The sequence below is a fragment of the Amborella trichopoda genome, chromosome 8, assembly GCF_054954075.1.
Source record: "Amborella trichopoda isolate Santa Cruz 75 chromosome 8, AtrichopodaSantaCruz75HAP2 v2.0, whole genome shotgun sequence".
In the NCBI taxonomy this organism is placed as follows: domain Eukaryota; kingdom Viridiplantae; phylum Streptophyta; class Magnoliopsida; order Amborellales; family Amborellaceae; genus Amborella; species Amborella trichopoda.
The window spans coordinates 42,035,824-42,053,856 of NC_142343.1; the positions used below are offsets into that span (position 1 = coordinate 42,035,824).

General features: G+C 32.5%; 1 protein-coding gene across 1 annotated transcript; it reads left to right on the forward strand.

Annotated features, from left to right (window-relative positions):
• The first annotated feature begins 10,247 nt into the window (after positions 1-10,247).
• On the forward strand, positions 10,248-17,328 carry LOC148781112 (cationic peroxidase 1-like). The gene is made up of 4 exons (XM_088875063.1): positions 10,248-10,518; positions 11,508-11,699; positions 15,793-15,958; positions 16,704-17,328. Exons 1-4 carry the CDS (start codon positions 10,315-10,317, stop codon positions 17,087-17,089), a joined length of 948 nt encoding a protein of 315 aa, XP_088731189.1. The 5' UTR covers positions 10,248-10,314; the 3' UTR covers positions 17,090-17,328.
• The last annotated feature ends 705 nt before the right edge of the window (positions 17,329-18,033 follow it).

The window sequence follows — 18,033 nt, forward strand, 5'->3', positions numbered from 1 at the left end:
GTCGAGTCGAACCAGACTCGCCCGGTTCGACTCGGAAATCGTGAAAAGGAGACCAGATAGCCTAAAAAATCGGAAATCGTCCTGTTCTAGAGAGAACCGGACGATTCTGTACAGTGAATCGCCGATTCACTGTACGGAATCGGCCCGTACAGTGAATCAGCGAGTCCGTACGGATTTTTTTTTTTTTTTTTTGTTTGTTTGTAATCTATGATAGATTTTTTTGTAATACTTGATCGATTTTTTTGTAATCCATGATCGAATTGTTTTTGTTTTTTTGTAATCCATGATCGAACTTTTTGGTTTTTTGTAACCCATAATAGAATTTTTTGTAATCCATGATCGAAATGTTTGTTTTCTTTTCTTGTAATCCATGATCGATTTTTTTGTTTTTGTAACCCATGATAGAATTTTTTGTAATCCATGATCGAATGTTTTGTAATACATGATCGAAATGTTTGTTTTTTTTTTGTAATCCATGATCGAAATGTTTGTTTTTTTTTTTGTAATCCATGATCGAAATGTTTTTTTTTTTTTTTTGTAATCCATGATTGAATTTTTTATTTTTTGCTTTTTTTGTAACCCATGATAGAGTTTTTATTAATCCATGATTGAATTTTTTGTAATCCATGATCGAACTGTTTTTTTCTTTTTTTGTAATCCACGATTGAATTTTTTGTTTTTTTTTGTTTGTTTTTTTTTGTAATCCATGATCGAATTTTATGTAATCCATGATCGAATTTTATGTAATCCATGATCGAATTTTATGTAATCCATGATTGAATTTTTTGAAAATTTGTGATTTTTTTTTTTTAATCCATGATCGAATTTTTTTTTGTAATCCATAATAGAATTTTTTGAAAATTTGTGATTTTTTTTTTAATCCATGATCGATTTTTTTGAAAATTTGTTATTTTTTTTTTTTAATCCATATTATTCAAAGAGAAAATGAGAGAGATGATGATTCTGAGGCCACCCTATCCCAGCCATATTATTCACATATCGAGTCCCAACAACAACAGTGTAGGGATGAGCACGAAATACTGTAAATTAAATGCTGAATGGCGGTTCATGCAGGGAAAGAACATATCAATATTCGCATATTCATTCAAAAACATGAAAATTCTTAATGGAGTACCCTCATTTTTTATTGAATTCCTAAAAAACAATATTTATAATGAATTTTAATAATTTTTTCGAATTTTTTTTAAGCTTTATTCTGACCGATTCACCCGATTCCCAATCCGGATCGCCGATTCGCCGATCCGGATCGGTTTTTTGAAAGCCCGATCCAGGTCACCGATCCGTTTTTTAAACCATTGGTTGCAACCCATTTCATCTACCCACGGGAAAAAAAAATAAAATAAAAAAAAAAAAAAAAAAAGACAAGCAGTAGGTTCTTTTCTACCAAAACACTCTTAAATACTCTCTTTGAAGGCCACGTTTTCGACTCAAAATACTCTCTCTACGCTGATTCGGTACAAAATATATGTGCTGGCACAGCTTGATATAGAGCTGGTTCGGCACATTTTTGTGCCGACCACCTTTGTATTGAAGTTGTATCTGTTCGGCATATTTTGTGTTGGACGGCACAAGCCAGTCCACATTTTTGGGTCGGATCAAAACATGTTGGGTGTCATGTTTTGGAAAAAATAGGGGAGGATTTTGTCAAAAAAAAATTCACTTTGTTACTTAGTGGTGATTGTAAAAGTGTAGCATAAAAAATGTTAAGGGATGATGTCCGAAAAGTACGAATTTGAAAAGAGGGAGGAGGTTTATAATTTCCCTATATTTTGCATAATATATTATAGATGCTATTCCTTTTATTTTTAAATTTCCAAAGTGCCTGGTTTGACACGCCCAGATCTTTTTGGGCTAGGCCAGGCTCATGCCAATGCCAAAATACTATGAATACATATTGGGTTAGGCCTGTCCCTTAACTATAAATTACGGCTAGAAGCCCGCCCTACCCTCTTTCGGGTTGTCTCCATTCATGGTTGGCTTGGCCCACCGGTATCCCTAACATTTATATGTCAAATATAAAGAGATATTACGAGGGACGAAATAGCATATCCAAGTTCATGTACTTGACAAATATCGGGAGTGAGAGATGTTGGGTTTATGCGATGGGAGTGTGGTCATCATGTGGACCATATTAGGTAAATGTTATTTGTCGATATTTAGATTATGCTCGACGTACTAGGCCAGCCGAATTAGAAAAATCCAAGGTACTTGGGCATAGAGATAAAACCAAGAAGGGTTTAGTGGATTAACCCTTGATGAAGTCGGACTATGCCTAGATGAGAATCGAGGGATTGTGTGACCATTGTGTGTGATGATTGGCCCTTAGAGACATGGCTAAAACATTATCTTAATGTCATCACACAACATGTATATAGATAGTCTTATTGAGATTTTTCAATAAGGGTGAAGCGTGTACATGTACGAGAGATTACCTCTACGCACCATAGTGTCATAGTTGCATCATGGTTTGGGGGACCGTGGATTTATCTCTATGGGAGAACCCAAAATCCACATACGAAAATTGTGTCTCCTAGTCTATTGACTAACTTTGGTAGTCCAATCATGAGCCCTTGCAGTGGACTGTGGGTCATGAGAACTATTGGGTCAGTTTAAGAAAGTTAGGTGGATAGTAGTTTGTAGTTTAAGATTGAGTGTTCTTCTATATTGTTAAATTCCTAGATCTAACGGATCTTATTCCCATTAAAGTTAATTAATTTTATGTTGTATGATTTTAATAATGTTTATTTGAATTTTTGTAAATCTTCTGATACTGAAGTTTGTCGTTTGGATTTATAAATTTAAAGAATGTCATTTTCTAATGTTTTAAATAAATTAAAAGATTTAAATTCTAAAAATCAATTTTTATATTTTTTTAAAAATATATGTGGGGCCTACCACAAAATATGGGGGCGGTACACCCCACCCACTAGGAGGTGTCTTCCTACTAAATATTGTAAGAGATCTCCCATACTAGTTGGCTTTCCTATTTTGGTGTGAAGCTTTACTACATATATAATCAAACATTGAATTTTAAAAAGTCTTGTGAATCAATATTGCTTGCTTCAAAAAATAATAAATGGATATCTACTAAATGAGAAAGTATGAGAAACAATTTTTTTATCTAAATATTTGATGAGGATACATTTAAGAAGTGGAAGACAAGGCTGTAGCACCTTCATTTGAATCTTGATGGTGGATCAAAGGAATTGAAAACTCACATTTCTCATCCCACAAGTCTTTTAAGATCGATGGTCAAAATTTGATCTTATTGAATATGGCAAACTTTAAGGCAAAAAAAATCTATTAAATGGACTTCCCCTTACCAAAAATATCTACAAAAATTCTCTCTATCTCTTCAAGAACTCTCTAAGGGGCACGCCCCACCTAATTTCTCTCTTTGTAAGTTTGAAAGGAGGGGCACAGCACAAGCAGCCCCCTCTCTTTCTCACATGAAGGGGCATACCCCAACCAACCATCTTTGTCTCCCTTGATTTTTTGAAGGGGCTCGCCCAAGTCGTCTCTCTCTCGTTTGCGAGTTCAATGTGGCATGCCCAAACTAAAGTTAACTTATCGTTGTTCGATTTTTTGGGTAGCTAAAGGGAGTATCTCCTTGCTAATAGATCTCTCCATCTCTCTTTAATTTTTATCTTTCATCTCTAAATATCAAGCCAAGGGGCTTGAGTAAAGACTATGGCAATGAGGTGTTAGGTTGTTGGTTTTACATCGAGATCCATATGTCATTGAATAGGTTTTTGCCACAGTAGAAGAATCAAGAGACCGATCATATATCTCGAGTACCATCGAAAAGAAGAGAAGATCTCTGGTAATTTTACTTTTTTAAATATTTATATGTGGTTTCATCTTCTCTTCCCATAAAGCAATGAGTTCAGTCTTTTATTTAAAAAATGATATTCAATAATGATAACAAGTGAGAACCATATTTTTTTTCTTTTCTTTATTTTGTTTCAAGAGTTATTTATTTGTAATTGGACATTTTGAATGATCTTACCGGTGTAAAAATAAAAAAAATAAGAAAATTTTAATTTATCTATACTGTGTTTGGTCATATATATCTTATTATCATCATTATCTGAATCTTATTCCAACTATTTAGGATCTACTATATGAATCCTATTATGTCATTCTACTATAAGCTAATATCTCTGTACAAAATGCTTTTAAAACATCTTTTCACATCAATAAAGTCCGGAGTTACTCAACATTAAAGCAATCCCTAAAACTTTAAATAATCACTATTCTAGTCTTCATATAAATTTCTTAAGTAACTTATTATTTCTCCCATATTGAGAGGAAAAGTTAGCTCAAGAAGAGAGGAAAGACTTGCAATAATTGAGTGTCCTATCCTTCGTGTCATACATACAGGTGTCATATTACCAGCACATTTCATGTGACATTTTGTAGCATTAATAATTCATCACCATCGTTGTCGGTGAAGCATATCTCTCTCTTGACTATTTCTGTCTCTCACGTGGTCTTATCTCTTGTTTTTGTCTTCACTGCTACGCGGTTTGGCCACAAGCTTGACCCCTCTGCAGCATCATTTAGCAGGCAGGCCCACTCTGTCTTTTCCATAAGTTTTAGTTGGGTGATCAACTCAAAAATCTTTTACTGTTAAATTCATGGACGTTAAAAGCCGAAATTTTGAACAGGGGCTTTTAACGGGTGGCCACCGGGCTGGGGGCCAGCCATGGCCTGAGTAAGGTTGAAAAAATGTAGGGCAGGCCTGGGCCCAAAAATTTAGTTTCGGACCAGGCCCGTGCAAAGCATAAAATCATGATAACAAGGCCCGAGCCCCGTCCTAGACTGAAAACTCGGAACACACATATGTAAATATGAAAAGATATTTAACACATGCTAAAATATACTTAAATAAAAATTTGGGCTGGGCCTTGTCCTAGCCCAACCAAACTCTCGAGCCCACTAACACATGGCCAAACCTGGCCCAAATATATGTGGGCGGGCCTAGGCCCATTAACATCCTTAGAAGCAAGGGATGAAGTTGTCTCTATCGAAATGTTGGGGACCATTTAAACTCAACTATTTACTAGGAGCCACATCCAAGATTTATTATGCTTAGCATTATCTTTTTAAATGCCCTCGTTCCAATTTCCTCTTTGGGCCTACATAATACTCCCAAAAAAACCAGCCTTGTTTTCCCTGATTTCCCGCTACACAAAAGATCACGAACAGATTGATTTAGCCCCTTGTACCATTCTTTTGGAAAGTATCAATCCCAGGAAATGTATGCCATTTATACTCATTTATTTACTGCCGATGAAGGGGAAAAGTCTGCATGATGGTTGTAAGACCAGTCATGCTGCAGATGAAGGGGAAGTCGATGAAGGGGAAGTCTACATGATGTTTGTAAGACCAGTCATGCTTTGTAAAACACGATATTGGGTGGTTGACAAATAATATTGGATGAGTATAGTTGAGAATGAAGATGATGAGATGGATGTATTAAAAGACAATAAAGAATAAAATTTGGAATAAAACATCAAAGGGAATAGAGGGGTGCCTCCGAATAGGTGATAAGATGAGGAAAAATAGATTTAGGTGGATGACCTATGTGCAATATAGATCTAATATAACATTGGTTAGGAGTAGCAACTTGGTTTAAGTGGAAGCCTCTAAAAGGACGCGAGAAAGGCTTAAAAGGACATGGATAGAAGTAGTAAGAAAAGATATAATGACTTGTAGTCTAATTGAGGGTATGACCCTTGATAAGCAGAATGGCGGAACTGGATTCTTGTAGTCGACACTGGGATAATGCTCAAATGAAGATGATAATCTATATAATTTCAACAAGAAATAGTTGGGAGTTTGGCTCCATCACTCAAAGTTTATCAAAAATTTTGACAAAAATTGAATGGAGAAAGAGATATCCTAACCCATTGTATCAGGATCGGACAAGCCAATAAATGGTGAGGAATTCGGTCTAGTCAAAGCAATCCAATTGTCAATCAAACCGATTTGATTGAATTTTAAAAACATTTTAAAATATAAATAATTGTTTAAAACTGTAATACATTAGAAAAAAAATTGACCACTTTTTTTGGGTAGTAGAACTGATGGAAACTGGCCGATCAGCCTAATTAAAATTGGTAAAACATTTGTTTAACATGTTTTTACCAAATTCAATTTTTACTGTAAACTAGACAAGCTAAAGCACTGATCGATGGTATGACCGGTCGGACTACCAGTTCAATCCGATCTTCATAACTATCTATTGTTGACATTGGGCCAACTATATCCATACAAGATATGAACATCTACAACTCTTTTCCTTGTTTAGGTCTTGTTAAGCCTATTTATTTGTCAAGAATATATTAATTGGTTGAATCACCTCATAAAACCAACGAAGTTATGACAATTTTGTCCCCAAGGTGGTCACTTTTAGAAATCTTGTCATTTGGGTGCCTCCTTATCAATTTTATTATAAATGACTCTTATTCTAGGTTTGTAGGAATTTAATGTACTTAAATTACTTGAGTTAAATGACTTAAATAGCTTTGTTTGTTCTGCATTCCATACCTTGCAAAATGTTTTTTCATTAAGTATTATGGCTTTAGGTTTTGAATCCATAACAAGTGCAGGCATTTCGTTGGCTCCACTTAAGTCACCAAGACTTGCAAGCTCGAGGTTTTGAATCTAGAACAATACTTTTTAACAAAATATCATATTTTGTGTTTGGAACCCTAAGCAGTTAGGAATGTTTAGATCATTTTGTACTTTTTCACAAGTGACTGAGTGGTTAAATTACAATAAATTTTTTTGTTATTAAGAGTTGTAGCAAACCTAAAACGAAGATATTTCGGGTTTTTCTGTCAAAATAATCAATGAAGCACATATGTGAAAATATGCTTAAAAAGGTGACCACTTTATTGACCATTTTTTAAACACTTTCCCTATTTCCAGTCAAAACAACAACAGCACTGACAACAATAGAAAAAGGAATTCCAATTTGTAATTATACTGTTAAAAATGTATTGCCATCCATTGGATAATAGCCATTTTAATGCAATTGACAAACTTGGGTCAAAGAATAATGGCCATAACAAATGAATATCTCATAAAGCAAATAGTAGATATCTCCCAAAAGATTTGGCAATTAGTGAATCATATAGCTGTATACATGTCCAAGAGAGCTACTCCCCTATTAATAAGATTCTTTAGGATTGGTGGAGTTCGGAGAAAATAAGTTTTTCAGCAGGGCTACAAAATAAAGGAGGAGAGAGGAGATAAGAGGCAAAGACTTTTCCACCTAAAAAGGCATGGAATGCTAGAGTACTAACGTGGTCAGTTACTATCGCTTGGTACACTCAAAATAAAATACCAATCTTCCCACATGTACATAAGAAAAATATCTCTTTACACCTTATTTTGACGTACAATTTTCTTATAGATTCATGGTTTTAAAAACTTCCGAGTACATATATTTTTTAAAAAATATATCTTCTAACTCTGTGGATCCAATTTAGCCCTTTTGACTACTTGTTTTAACCGAAATAAAAACGAAAAAGACAAATTGTCTACGAAAACTCTCTCTATGTGTCTTTATTTCTCTCTCTCCATGAATTCAAATTGAATTGAGTTATCTTGCCTCGTGAATTCAAATTGAATTGAGTTATCTTGCCTCGTGAATTCAAATTCAATGATTTACTGGCAATTTAAACTATTATAAAATATTTAGTATCGATATTTAGTATCGAATCGTCATCATTACCATCATAATTTTTTTTTTTCAATTAATTGAAACTGGTTACAGGATTATTGCTTCTCCATTTTATTTTATTAAGGAAAAATATTTAGTATAAATATATTTATTAAATAGCAACCTAAAAATAATACGGAAAAAAATACTTTGCAAGAGAAAATCCCATGTTCTTGGACGGTTGGATCTTCCATATTTCATGTTTTCCATAAAAAGGAAACTATTTTTAACATAATCCTTTGAACAATTGTTTCATGCGGGATGGGCCGCATTTGAACAGTATGCGCTCTAGAGGTATAAAGTATACATCTCTATTCCTTTTATTACCATAAAAAATAAATACATTCCATGAAGTCCTCTATATATAACAACTAGAAATCAATTATTAATCATTTTATACTGGTAAATTCATTTTCTTGAATTGGCACTTTAAATCAAATCTGATATTATCAGGAATATTAATTAATACAATATTGTCGGCAAGCTCTTTAATGTGGCAATAATTTCATACTATTGATGATAATCGTTAGCAACCCCTCTCTAAATTGTCCCAAGAAAATACAATAATTTCATATTATTGATGATAATCGTCAATAGGGGTGCTACTCTTTTTGTCTCTCTTTCAAGTTATTGAATTGACGAGCTTTGGGCTATCTAATTAGTGATTATTTATAAAGAAACTATTTATCTTGTATACATGGAGATCACAATCATTCTTATCTTTTAAATTTCAAAATGGGTGATTGTAAGAGTATCATTAAATAGACACAAAGTTTCAAAAAAATATTCTCAAACTTTATGACTCGTCTCAAGTCATCTAATTTGACATTTAATGAGTGAGAATGATTGTGATCTCCATATGCAAAAGATAAATAATTTTTTTGTAGACAATCCTATCGAATTAAGTATTAATAAGTTCGATTCTCTCTCTAATGCGTGAGTACATATGCACATGGGCTCGCACGCACGGTATTCACAAGCACATGCGGCATTAGTACATGAAAAAGGCAATGTAAACCTAGTATTTTTCTTCTTTTATGTTTTTTTGGTAAATCATCAGGATAAGCATCTTTAATGTGTGGTAGAAATGTACTCAACATAGAGAATCGATGTGAATAGTTGGTAGCATTTTTTACAACGAACTTTGATGTCGTGAGATAAAGGGTATTTTATGTTTTTTTTGGTAAATCATCAGGATAAGCATCTTTAATGTGTGGTAGAAATGTACTCAACATAGAGAGTCGATGTGAATAGTTGGTAGCATTTTTTACAAGGTTGAAAAAGCTTCCAATTGATCATCTTGACTACTAGATGTATGGATGTAAAAAAACAAAAAAAATAAATTTCAATACTTAGCTTGTAACTAGTTATCATGATCATCTATTTTTAAGATTTTCAAGCGTTTATAAATTTGCTCAATTTATATCATTTCTAAAATTTCAATTTCATAATTAGGGTTGAACATCAATTTTCAAACCATTATAATGTTTGACATTGAACGTAAATCTTCTTGCAAAATTTCCAGGTGCCGGTTACTTTTATAATATAAGTTGGGTAACCTTATACAAAACTCACCCATTAGAAAATGGTCCATATTTTAAGATATTCTATGGTAAGGTCTAAACTTTTTTTAGAGTTTCTTCTTTTATTCCTGTTTGAGATTCTAACTTAAAAACCACTCAACACACAAAAAATGTAAAGTGAAGTTGGACCTTGAACTGTTTTAAAAATAAATTAAAATAATAATAATAAAAGTAATAATTTAGACAGTTTGAAAATCCAACTTTTGAATAATCTAACCGACTTAAAAAGCATTGAGTTTTTGGATGTTGAAAGTTGGACATTTGGAATTGTCCAAACTTTGCTTCATCGTCTTTTTTGTTTTAGGGGTGGTTTTGGCAGCTTGATAGTTGGATTTGAAGCAAACACTTACTCGTTTGTGTTATGCGTGGTTTGAGAGTTGACCTTTTGAAATAGGGATAAATGGAAATAAAATATAATACTTTAGACTTTTAGGGCAAAAAATGTCATAAAATATGTATCATTTCAAATCCGTGTAGTTCTATAAAGCATCAATTTTTTAAACAATTAAAATATTGCACACCTCCAAACATTACTAAGATGTATTATTTTTAAGGTATACTTTTCTCTTATTTTCATAGATCTCGAGGTTAAAATAATCAATTGGAGGATTTCCATGCATAGCCAATTGGAGGATTTATTTGAGTTTTTACTGTAAAGGGAGTAAGAAATCCATGCATAGCCAAAAGCATTAGGACGTAAAAAATTTTAACGTGACGCAACACCATGAAACCCTGGTCAAGTCCTTTTCACTACATTTATCATGTATCAGCCGCCCTATCACATCTTTGAAGCGCTGGGGATCCAACTGAGACTCTCCCCTCTATATAACTCTTTATCTCCTATCACACTTTTATTAAAGCACTATTCTTAGTGTACTTGAATAGCTCTCTCTCTCTCTCTCTATCTAGAGAAGTAAGAATTTGTGATTCGCTTCATCTCTCTCTCTATAGTAATAGTTTGTACTAGGAGGCAGTATGGGCATTAGTTATTGCATCTTTGTTGTGGCCTTTCTGTATACGGGGGCCATGGCCTATGCAAATCTCTCTCCAAATTTCTATGCATCTTCATGCCCTGATCTACTCTCTACAGTTCAAGATGTGGTCTGCGATGCTGTGAGCAAGGAAACGCGTGCTGCTGCATCTTTGCTTCGCCTCCATTTCCACGATTGTTTTGTCCAAGCAAGTTACTTTACCCTTTTATATTATGTGTGTTTTTGGTAACTTTTGCTGCCGTCTTCTTTCAAAATGGCATGATTTTCCTTCTGTTTCTAATTATTGTTGTGGTTTCTTTTCAATGTCTAATACCGTTTAAGGGGTTTAAACGATTTACAAAACCATTAAAGAAGTCCCCATTGATTTTGATTTTGGAGGGAATATTAATTTCATTATACTTGAGTACCTCATCATTGCCAAATGCCTAATTGCTACCTCATCATTGCCAAATGCCTAATTGCTCCTCTCCAAGTGGATAATTCTAAACTAATTCAGGCATTTTAGTAATTCAACTCACCAGCCAAATAATGAGGGTGGGTCAATGTAGTGAATTTTCCCTACTTTTTCTAGATTCACCACTCTGAATGTAAGCAAATTAAGCATTTTAAAATATTTTTTGAGAAGATACTTAGGTGAAATGAAAACTAGAAGGTCAAAAATCTAACATTAATTGCCAACTTTTGAACCCCCATGGTTTTTTTAGGAGTTTGAACCCTTAAATTATATTTCCACAAAACAATTTCCATAAAATTTTCCAAGAGTTCTGTTTTTATTTGGTAAACGAACTTCCCAAGAGTTCTACATCCAATTTAGATTCGATCTTGGTCCCCTATAGTTTTGTATGAGGTTTTGTAAAATTTAAGGTTTATTTTTAATAATTTTTTAAAAAATAATTTCATAATTTCTCAAAAAAAAAAAACCACTAAAATTTATACCCAAAGGTCTTCCTGTTCCTCTAATTTCTCAAATTCAAATGAGTTCGCTTTCTAGCTGACCACTAAGGAAGCATCTTAACACGTGCAATATAAGATGCACGAGTACGAAAGCAATAAAATAAATAAAGCAAAGTCGAATTTAGGCCACCCATTCAATATCACAATTCTTTCATTTAATTTATAAGAAGACCATGGGAGTTTAATCTCCTTAAATAAATTTAATGTAATTTGTATGAACAGGGCTGTGATGCGTCCGTACTGCTTGACGACACTTCAACATTTACTGGAGAGAAGACCGCGCGTCCAAATGCGGGTTCACTGCGCAGGTTCGACATTATTGATGAGATAAAAAAGCAGGTGGAATGCATCTGCCCTGGTGTCGTCTCTTGTGCTGATATACTCGCCCTTGCTGCACGTGACTCTGTAGTTGCGGTAAGATAAATGCAAGAGAGGGAGATCCCTATTTCAATAGACATTGGTTGAAATTATCATTTTTTGAGATTTTTAGTCCGAAAAATATATTTTTCATATTGGAGAATTAAAAAAATAAATAAATAAATAAATAAGACGGTTTTTTTTCGGTACAAGGATGTCAAAATCAACCTAGGTAATTGGTTGAAAAAGTTTATATAAGGTTGTGACTTTAAAATGTAGAATTACATATGGACCTCAAAAATCTATAGGAAATGATTGTTTTAATATTGAAAAAGTTTTTAATAGATGATCTCGACATTGAGATGTATGAATATGAAAAAAAAAAAGATTTTGAATCTTAGTACACCTTGCAATATATTATCTAGAACATCTATTTTCAAAATTTCCATATGTTTACTAATCTATTTGATTTTAGCTATTTTTGGAGTTTAAAATTTTATAGTTAGATTTAAAAATAGATTTCAGATAATCCAAAAAAAGTTTTTACACCAAAATTACATGTTACGATAAAATTTGGAGGTGTACCTTAATTGGATTGTTTAAAGTTACAACCTTATAGAAACCACACCCTTATCTAAATTTGCAAACATTTTATTAGTTTAACAAAATACTCCAAATATAGTTATTAGAACTTATTTTGAAAAATTAGAATTTTACGGATATGCTTAATAGGTGCATGGCTAAGATGTTTTAGTCAGAGAAATTTAGTTTGATGCTGTCAAAAAAAAATAGGGTAAAAATAAGACAAAGGGAAGGCAATCGTTAGTCATGTCCCTCGGCTTTTGTGCCCTTGACCTCGATGACAACTCATAATTCCCCTGTTTGTCTCGTTTCACGGCCAAAAGCAACATCATCATCGTCTAAATTTTTCTCAATTAATTGGGTTGGTAAAAATAACAAAACACAGTAAATATTTCCAATAAATAATATGATGGAAATATAACAAAAAGATCTCAGTTTTGAATATGTTTTGCATCGAACCCGATTCGTCAAATAACAATATATTTTCTTTAATTCATAGGTTTTCAACAAATCTCGAAAAATATTAACAACGATGCAAAATTTACTTTTGATACAAAGTGGTCCCCGTTATCAGGGACCGTTAAATTTGAAATCGGATGGTCAAGGATGTGTCATTGTATAGGCACAATTTTGTAACATTTTTTCGAATTTTGTAACACACTTTCATCTATGAATTTCACGTTTAATGGATAAAAGTGAATGTGACTTCCTTGTATTAAAAATTAATGGTATCATAGCATACAATCTCATAAACTAATAACTAGCTTATGTCTCGTGTTGCAAGAAGTTAAACGTTTATCTTAATTTTTTTATATTTTAATGATGAATATTTTTGTTCTAATTTTAATTTTATCTAAGTTATGAAAAAAATAAGAAATTTGGTATTCAATTATTGTTAAAATATCTTATATATATATATATATATATATATATAAGAAAATACTGAGATTAGCCCACAAGCTCATATGAACATATGTGTTCATATGAGCCCAACGGTTCAGATTGAATCTAGGCTAATATGACGGTCACGACCTTATTTCGTATTTAAATTTTATTTCTTTTTTTATGAATCCAAATAATTTAAAACTTTAAAATACGAGTAATTTTTGTTTTGAAATTAGCTAAAGCCAATCTATATCCATATTATTACATGACAATATAGGGGAGCATGATTTTTAAATTTCTTGCCATTACTACTTTTCCGCTCCAATATTCCTAACGCTTTAGGAAAACATGACATGAGAATCATACCATATCTTATTTTCGTACATCAGAATTTATTTTTTGAGTTTTTTTTTATTGACGAATTTATGCCATGATAAAACAATCAATCTTTTAGCTATTCTCAAAAAGAATTTCCAATTCCTGACATCTATTTTTTCAAGATTTTAATATTTGAAATTCGGGTGTGGTTTCTATAAGGTTGCAATTTAAACAATTCAATTAAGGCACACCTCCAAATTTTATCATAGCATGCAATTTTGATGTTAAAAGTTCTTAGGATTATTAAAAATCTATTTTCATATCTAATTATAAAATTTTGAACTCCAACAATGATTAAAATCAAATAGATATATAAACATATGGAAATCTTGAAAATTGACGGTCTAAATAATGTGTTGCAAGATGCACCATTTTTGGGACTCACAATCTTTTTTTTTTGTTTTTCCATATTCATACATCTCGATGTCAAGATGATCTATTAGAGGATTTTTTTACATTAAAACAACATTCTCCGATAGATTTTTAGGTGCATCTATAATTCTACATTTTAAGGTTGCAACCTTATATAAACTTTTTTCTTTAAATTATAGTATTAGCTTTTTTAAAATCATTGTTTCCATTTGGCAAAATTTTAAACCTTTTAAGAAATAAGTCTTAGTTTATGTACAAATTTGAGAGAAAAATCTAGGAAATTGTTGGAGTTAGAGTGATAAATTTATTTATTAATGTGCTTATAAATAAAGATTGAGAACGATATGTGACAAGGGTTATGATGTAATAAATCCTTAGAGTACTTGTAGACAAATTTTAGAAAAACTAGAGAAAAGAAAATAGACATGGAGAAATTCAAATTCAAACTTCTCCCTATTCACCGTGGTGATAATAGATAGATGGCTATTACTTTTGGTAAACTTATTTATCCTTCGAGTTTAAATAAATTTACTTGTGAAAACTGACTTTTGAAAGATTATAGATAGAACCTCATGTTGCCGAAAAAATTTTTAAGGTGAAGAATCTATTGATAATTTTTCCATAATTTTAAATTTAAAATATTTGTCACTATAGTTGGGTCCATTGTTTCAAACTCTAGATCATTGTGGTGGATTATTCACCCCATAGATCCGTATGAGATTGTAAATATTAAAAAACAAATAAATGAGATAAAATAAAGAATAAAATTGGGATTTGTGGGGTGAGATTTAAAAAACATTAGATGCGGGACATGTCAACTATCCATGGAAGTTACATATGAGGATTTTTGGATTCAAAAGTTTGGATTCTATTAATAATTATCAAATAATGTTCATTTTTAAAAGTAAAAAAACAAAGAACTTTGAATTCCTTAATGCTTGGATTTTGCTATCCAAAATGTGGACTGTATTCAATTTTAGGATGTTACCTTTTCAGGCTCCTATAGAGTGCATTTGAATTATGTTTTTATAAAGTTGGTCACTAAGTTGAAGATGATACATCTCAAAAATTTGGGGTCCTAAAACAAATCGTTTTAAGATTAGGAATTACTGAAACAGACAACATCAGAACTTCCACGCATCTTGTTTGGAGGGAGAGAGGAAAACACAATAAAAAGAAGCACTCTAAAAAGAATTAAATGCAGAAATATACCTTAGAAATTTTCGAGTTGGATGTACAACTTGGTAACAAAATTTCAAAAAAAATCTAAAAAATAAAATAATATTGGATTGATTTATAATCTTTTTAAATATGATTTGAATGTATTTGACAAAGATTGATGAGTATTTTTTTCCATAATCACTATTTTTGTATTTTTCTCTTTTTTAATTTTATTTTTAGATATTCCAAATTGTAAATTTATTTTTTTAAATCCCTTTTTTCTCTACATTTTTAAGGTTGCTTTTACTTTTTAAAGTTCTTTTAGGTTTCAATTTTACTTCAAGTTTTTTACTTTTTAAATTTCTCATGTTCTTTTAATATTTTAGGGCCAAAAGTTCATGTGCTGGACTCTGATTGGCCAAGTAACAACTCGCCTCGAGGCGAGTCCCACCACAATGCTCTAAATTAAAAAAAGGATTTATAGCACTGACATTAGATGGACCATCAGATCTAGGATGGTTTAAGGGTTCAAATTATTTTTTTCTCCCAAATAATGATTAAATCGGGAGATTTTTTAAAGTTCTACTCATAAAAACCAAAGTTAGTGCCTAAACCGCAGTACCGAATTTGACAGTTTGGTTCCTCAGGACCAACATTTATGCAAAAGTGGGAAACCAAAACCATAATGAACTGTTGTAGACCATATATAATGTTCTATTCCTAAGCAAAAAATGAGGCTAACAAAATAAATGCGTGTTTTTTAATGATTTAGTTAGGTGGGCCTACATGGACAGTGCCTCTAGGCAGGCGTGACTCAAAAACTGCAAGTCTGAGTTTGGCCAACAGTGATCTCGCACCAGGGTCCTTCAATCTCGGTCAACTCATTTCAAATTTCGCTAAACAAGGGCTTAATCTAAAAGATTTGGTGGTTCTATCAGGTGCTACTTCTTTCTCTTCTTTTTTTTTTTTTTTTTTTCGATGAGTCAGTGAAGAAAGATCCCCTACCGTTGGTAGAAATTAAGCCTATGACGTAGCATTGTAAATCGTCAAGCGCTAATCAATTAAGCCCAGGCTCTTTTCCTAAAAATTTTAGACAATTTTTGGGCTTTTTTCCTAATATTTTTGAAATAATTTAGGATTTTTTTAAAAAAATTATCAATGGGAATGAAAAAAACGACATGGTGACTGAGAACTTCCTTCTCTTCTTGCCATTCAAATATTGCATTTGCTAAAGCTTTCAGAATTTTTACAAATTTGGCATTTAATTGCTGCTTAGTGGCTTTGTTGTCGGTTCAGGCGAAGAAGATCGAGCATTAGAACTTTTGAATTTTGTCCCAAAAAATTAACTTAGCATTGTACCCTAGGCTAAAATTTTGTTCTAGACATTAGTTTGTGTTCAGGGAGGTCAAGGGTTAAAGTCCTTGAAGTTAGTCTTAGAAAAGCCCAAAAAGGCTGATGTAGCCTCTTTTTCTTTTTCTTTTTTCTTTTTTTTTTTTGTTTTTTAACTCAAAATTTGTATTTTATTCTTTATTACCTACTATACGCCTATGCAAAAAAAAGTTACCAATAAAGGTATCAAGCATCTAAAATATCTATATTAAAGAATTACTCAACGAGATGGAATAGGCTAACAAAACCCGCTATGAAAGTTTTTCAACAACCATAGTGCTCTTCCTATCACAGGGGCTCATACAATTGGTCTAGCTCGATGCGTCACTTTCCGAGGCCGAATCTATAATGACACCAACATAAACCCGTCTTTTGCAAGGGCCCTGCAAGTGAAGTGCCCACGAGTCGGGAACAACAACACTCTTCAACAACTCGACCTCGTGACACCAGACATATTCGATAACTCGTATTATAAGAATTTACAGACCTTGAAGGGGCTTCTTCACTCTGACCAAGCACTCCTCAATGGAGATTCTGCAGATTCTCTCAGTGAAACCTATGCTGCTGACACTGAAACTTTCTTTGCAGATTTTGCGCAATCTATGATTAAGATGGGGAACATTAAGGTTCTCACAGGTTCTCAGGGTGAGGTTAGGACCAATTGCAGGAAGGTCAATTGATAAATGGGATATTTATGATAAGTTATTTGCCCAAACAAACTATTTATGATGAATGGAAAAATAAAGAGCTAATGGGCACATGTGTTGCCCTGGGTTTGTGAATGTTGTGCTATAATACTGTCAAGTGCAAAAACAAAGAGCCAAAGGGCTCATGTTTTGCCCTGGATTTGTGAATGTTGTGCTGTAATACTGTCCAGTGCGAATTGCTCTAGTAGAATTGCAAATGGTGTTTTTATTAATGTTTGTGTTACAAATTTCGGTGGGTTCTCTAAGAGACTCAAATATAAACATAGTTATTGGAGTATTCAATTTGATTAATCTGCATGGATATGCAAGTGCACAGCTGTTGTTTGATATTGTCCTTGTGACATATGAATTGTGACTTATGAAGGTGGTCAGGGCACTATTTTGATAATAAAGCTAAAAAGGATTTATGAATTCTTCTTTTTTGGCAATTTTTAGAGCATAATACTTATTAGTGTTTCAGAACTCGATCTAGTAACTTGGCCTTGGCCTATGGCCGAGGTGAGTTCTAGATGCCACCTCAGGCCTTTCTTAAAATGATTAAAATGCGAATTTTTGTTAAAAATATCTTAACTTCAATGACTTAAGAAATACATTTTTGGATAATTTATATTGTTTTTATGATCATTTGAGAAGTTTTGCTTCGACACGCTCCAATTTTTATTTTTTCATTTGTATATATATTTTTGAATATTTGAAGATATAAAACAAAATGTAGAAAAATTGGTCTTATATGTACTTTTTTGGACATATGTGGACTTCTAATGAATTCTATTACTTATTTTATATTTTTCTGAATTTTAATAATTTTTAACTATTTTTTATACTTTCAATTTTTAGCATGTTTTTGAGTTGTGCACCACTCATAGTGGACTCGGCTCGGCCAAAAGTTATTCGGCTTGGGCCATGGCCGAGTACTT

Excerpts from the sequence above, each read along its gene's own strand:
- LOC148781112 (XM_088875063.1), top strand. The coding sequence starts at position 10,315 with ATGGGCATTAGTTATTGCATCTTTGTTGTGGCCTTTCTGTATACGGGG. Across the intron at positions 11,700-15,792 it reads CACGTGACTCTGTAGTTGCG|TTAGGTGGGCCTACATGGAC; the intron begins GTAAGATAAATG and ends TTAATGATTTAG. Across the intron at positions 15,959-16,703 it reads AGATTTGGTGGTTCTATCAG|GGGCTCATACAATTGGTCTA; the intron begins GTGCTACTTCTT and ends TTCCTATCACAG.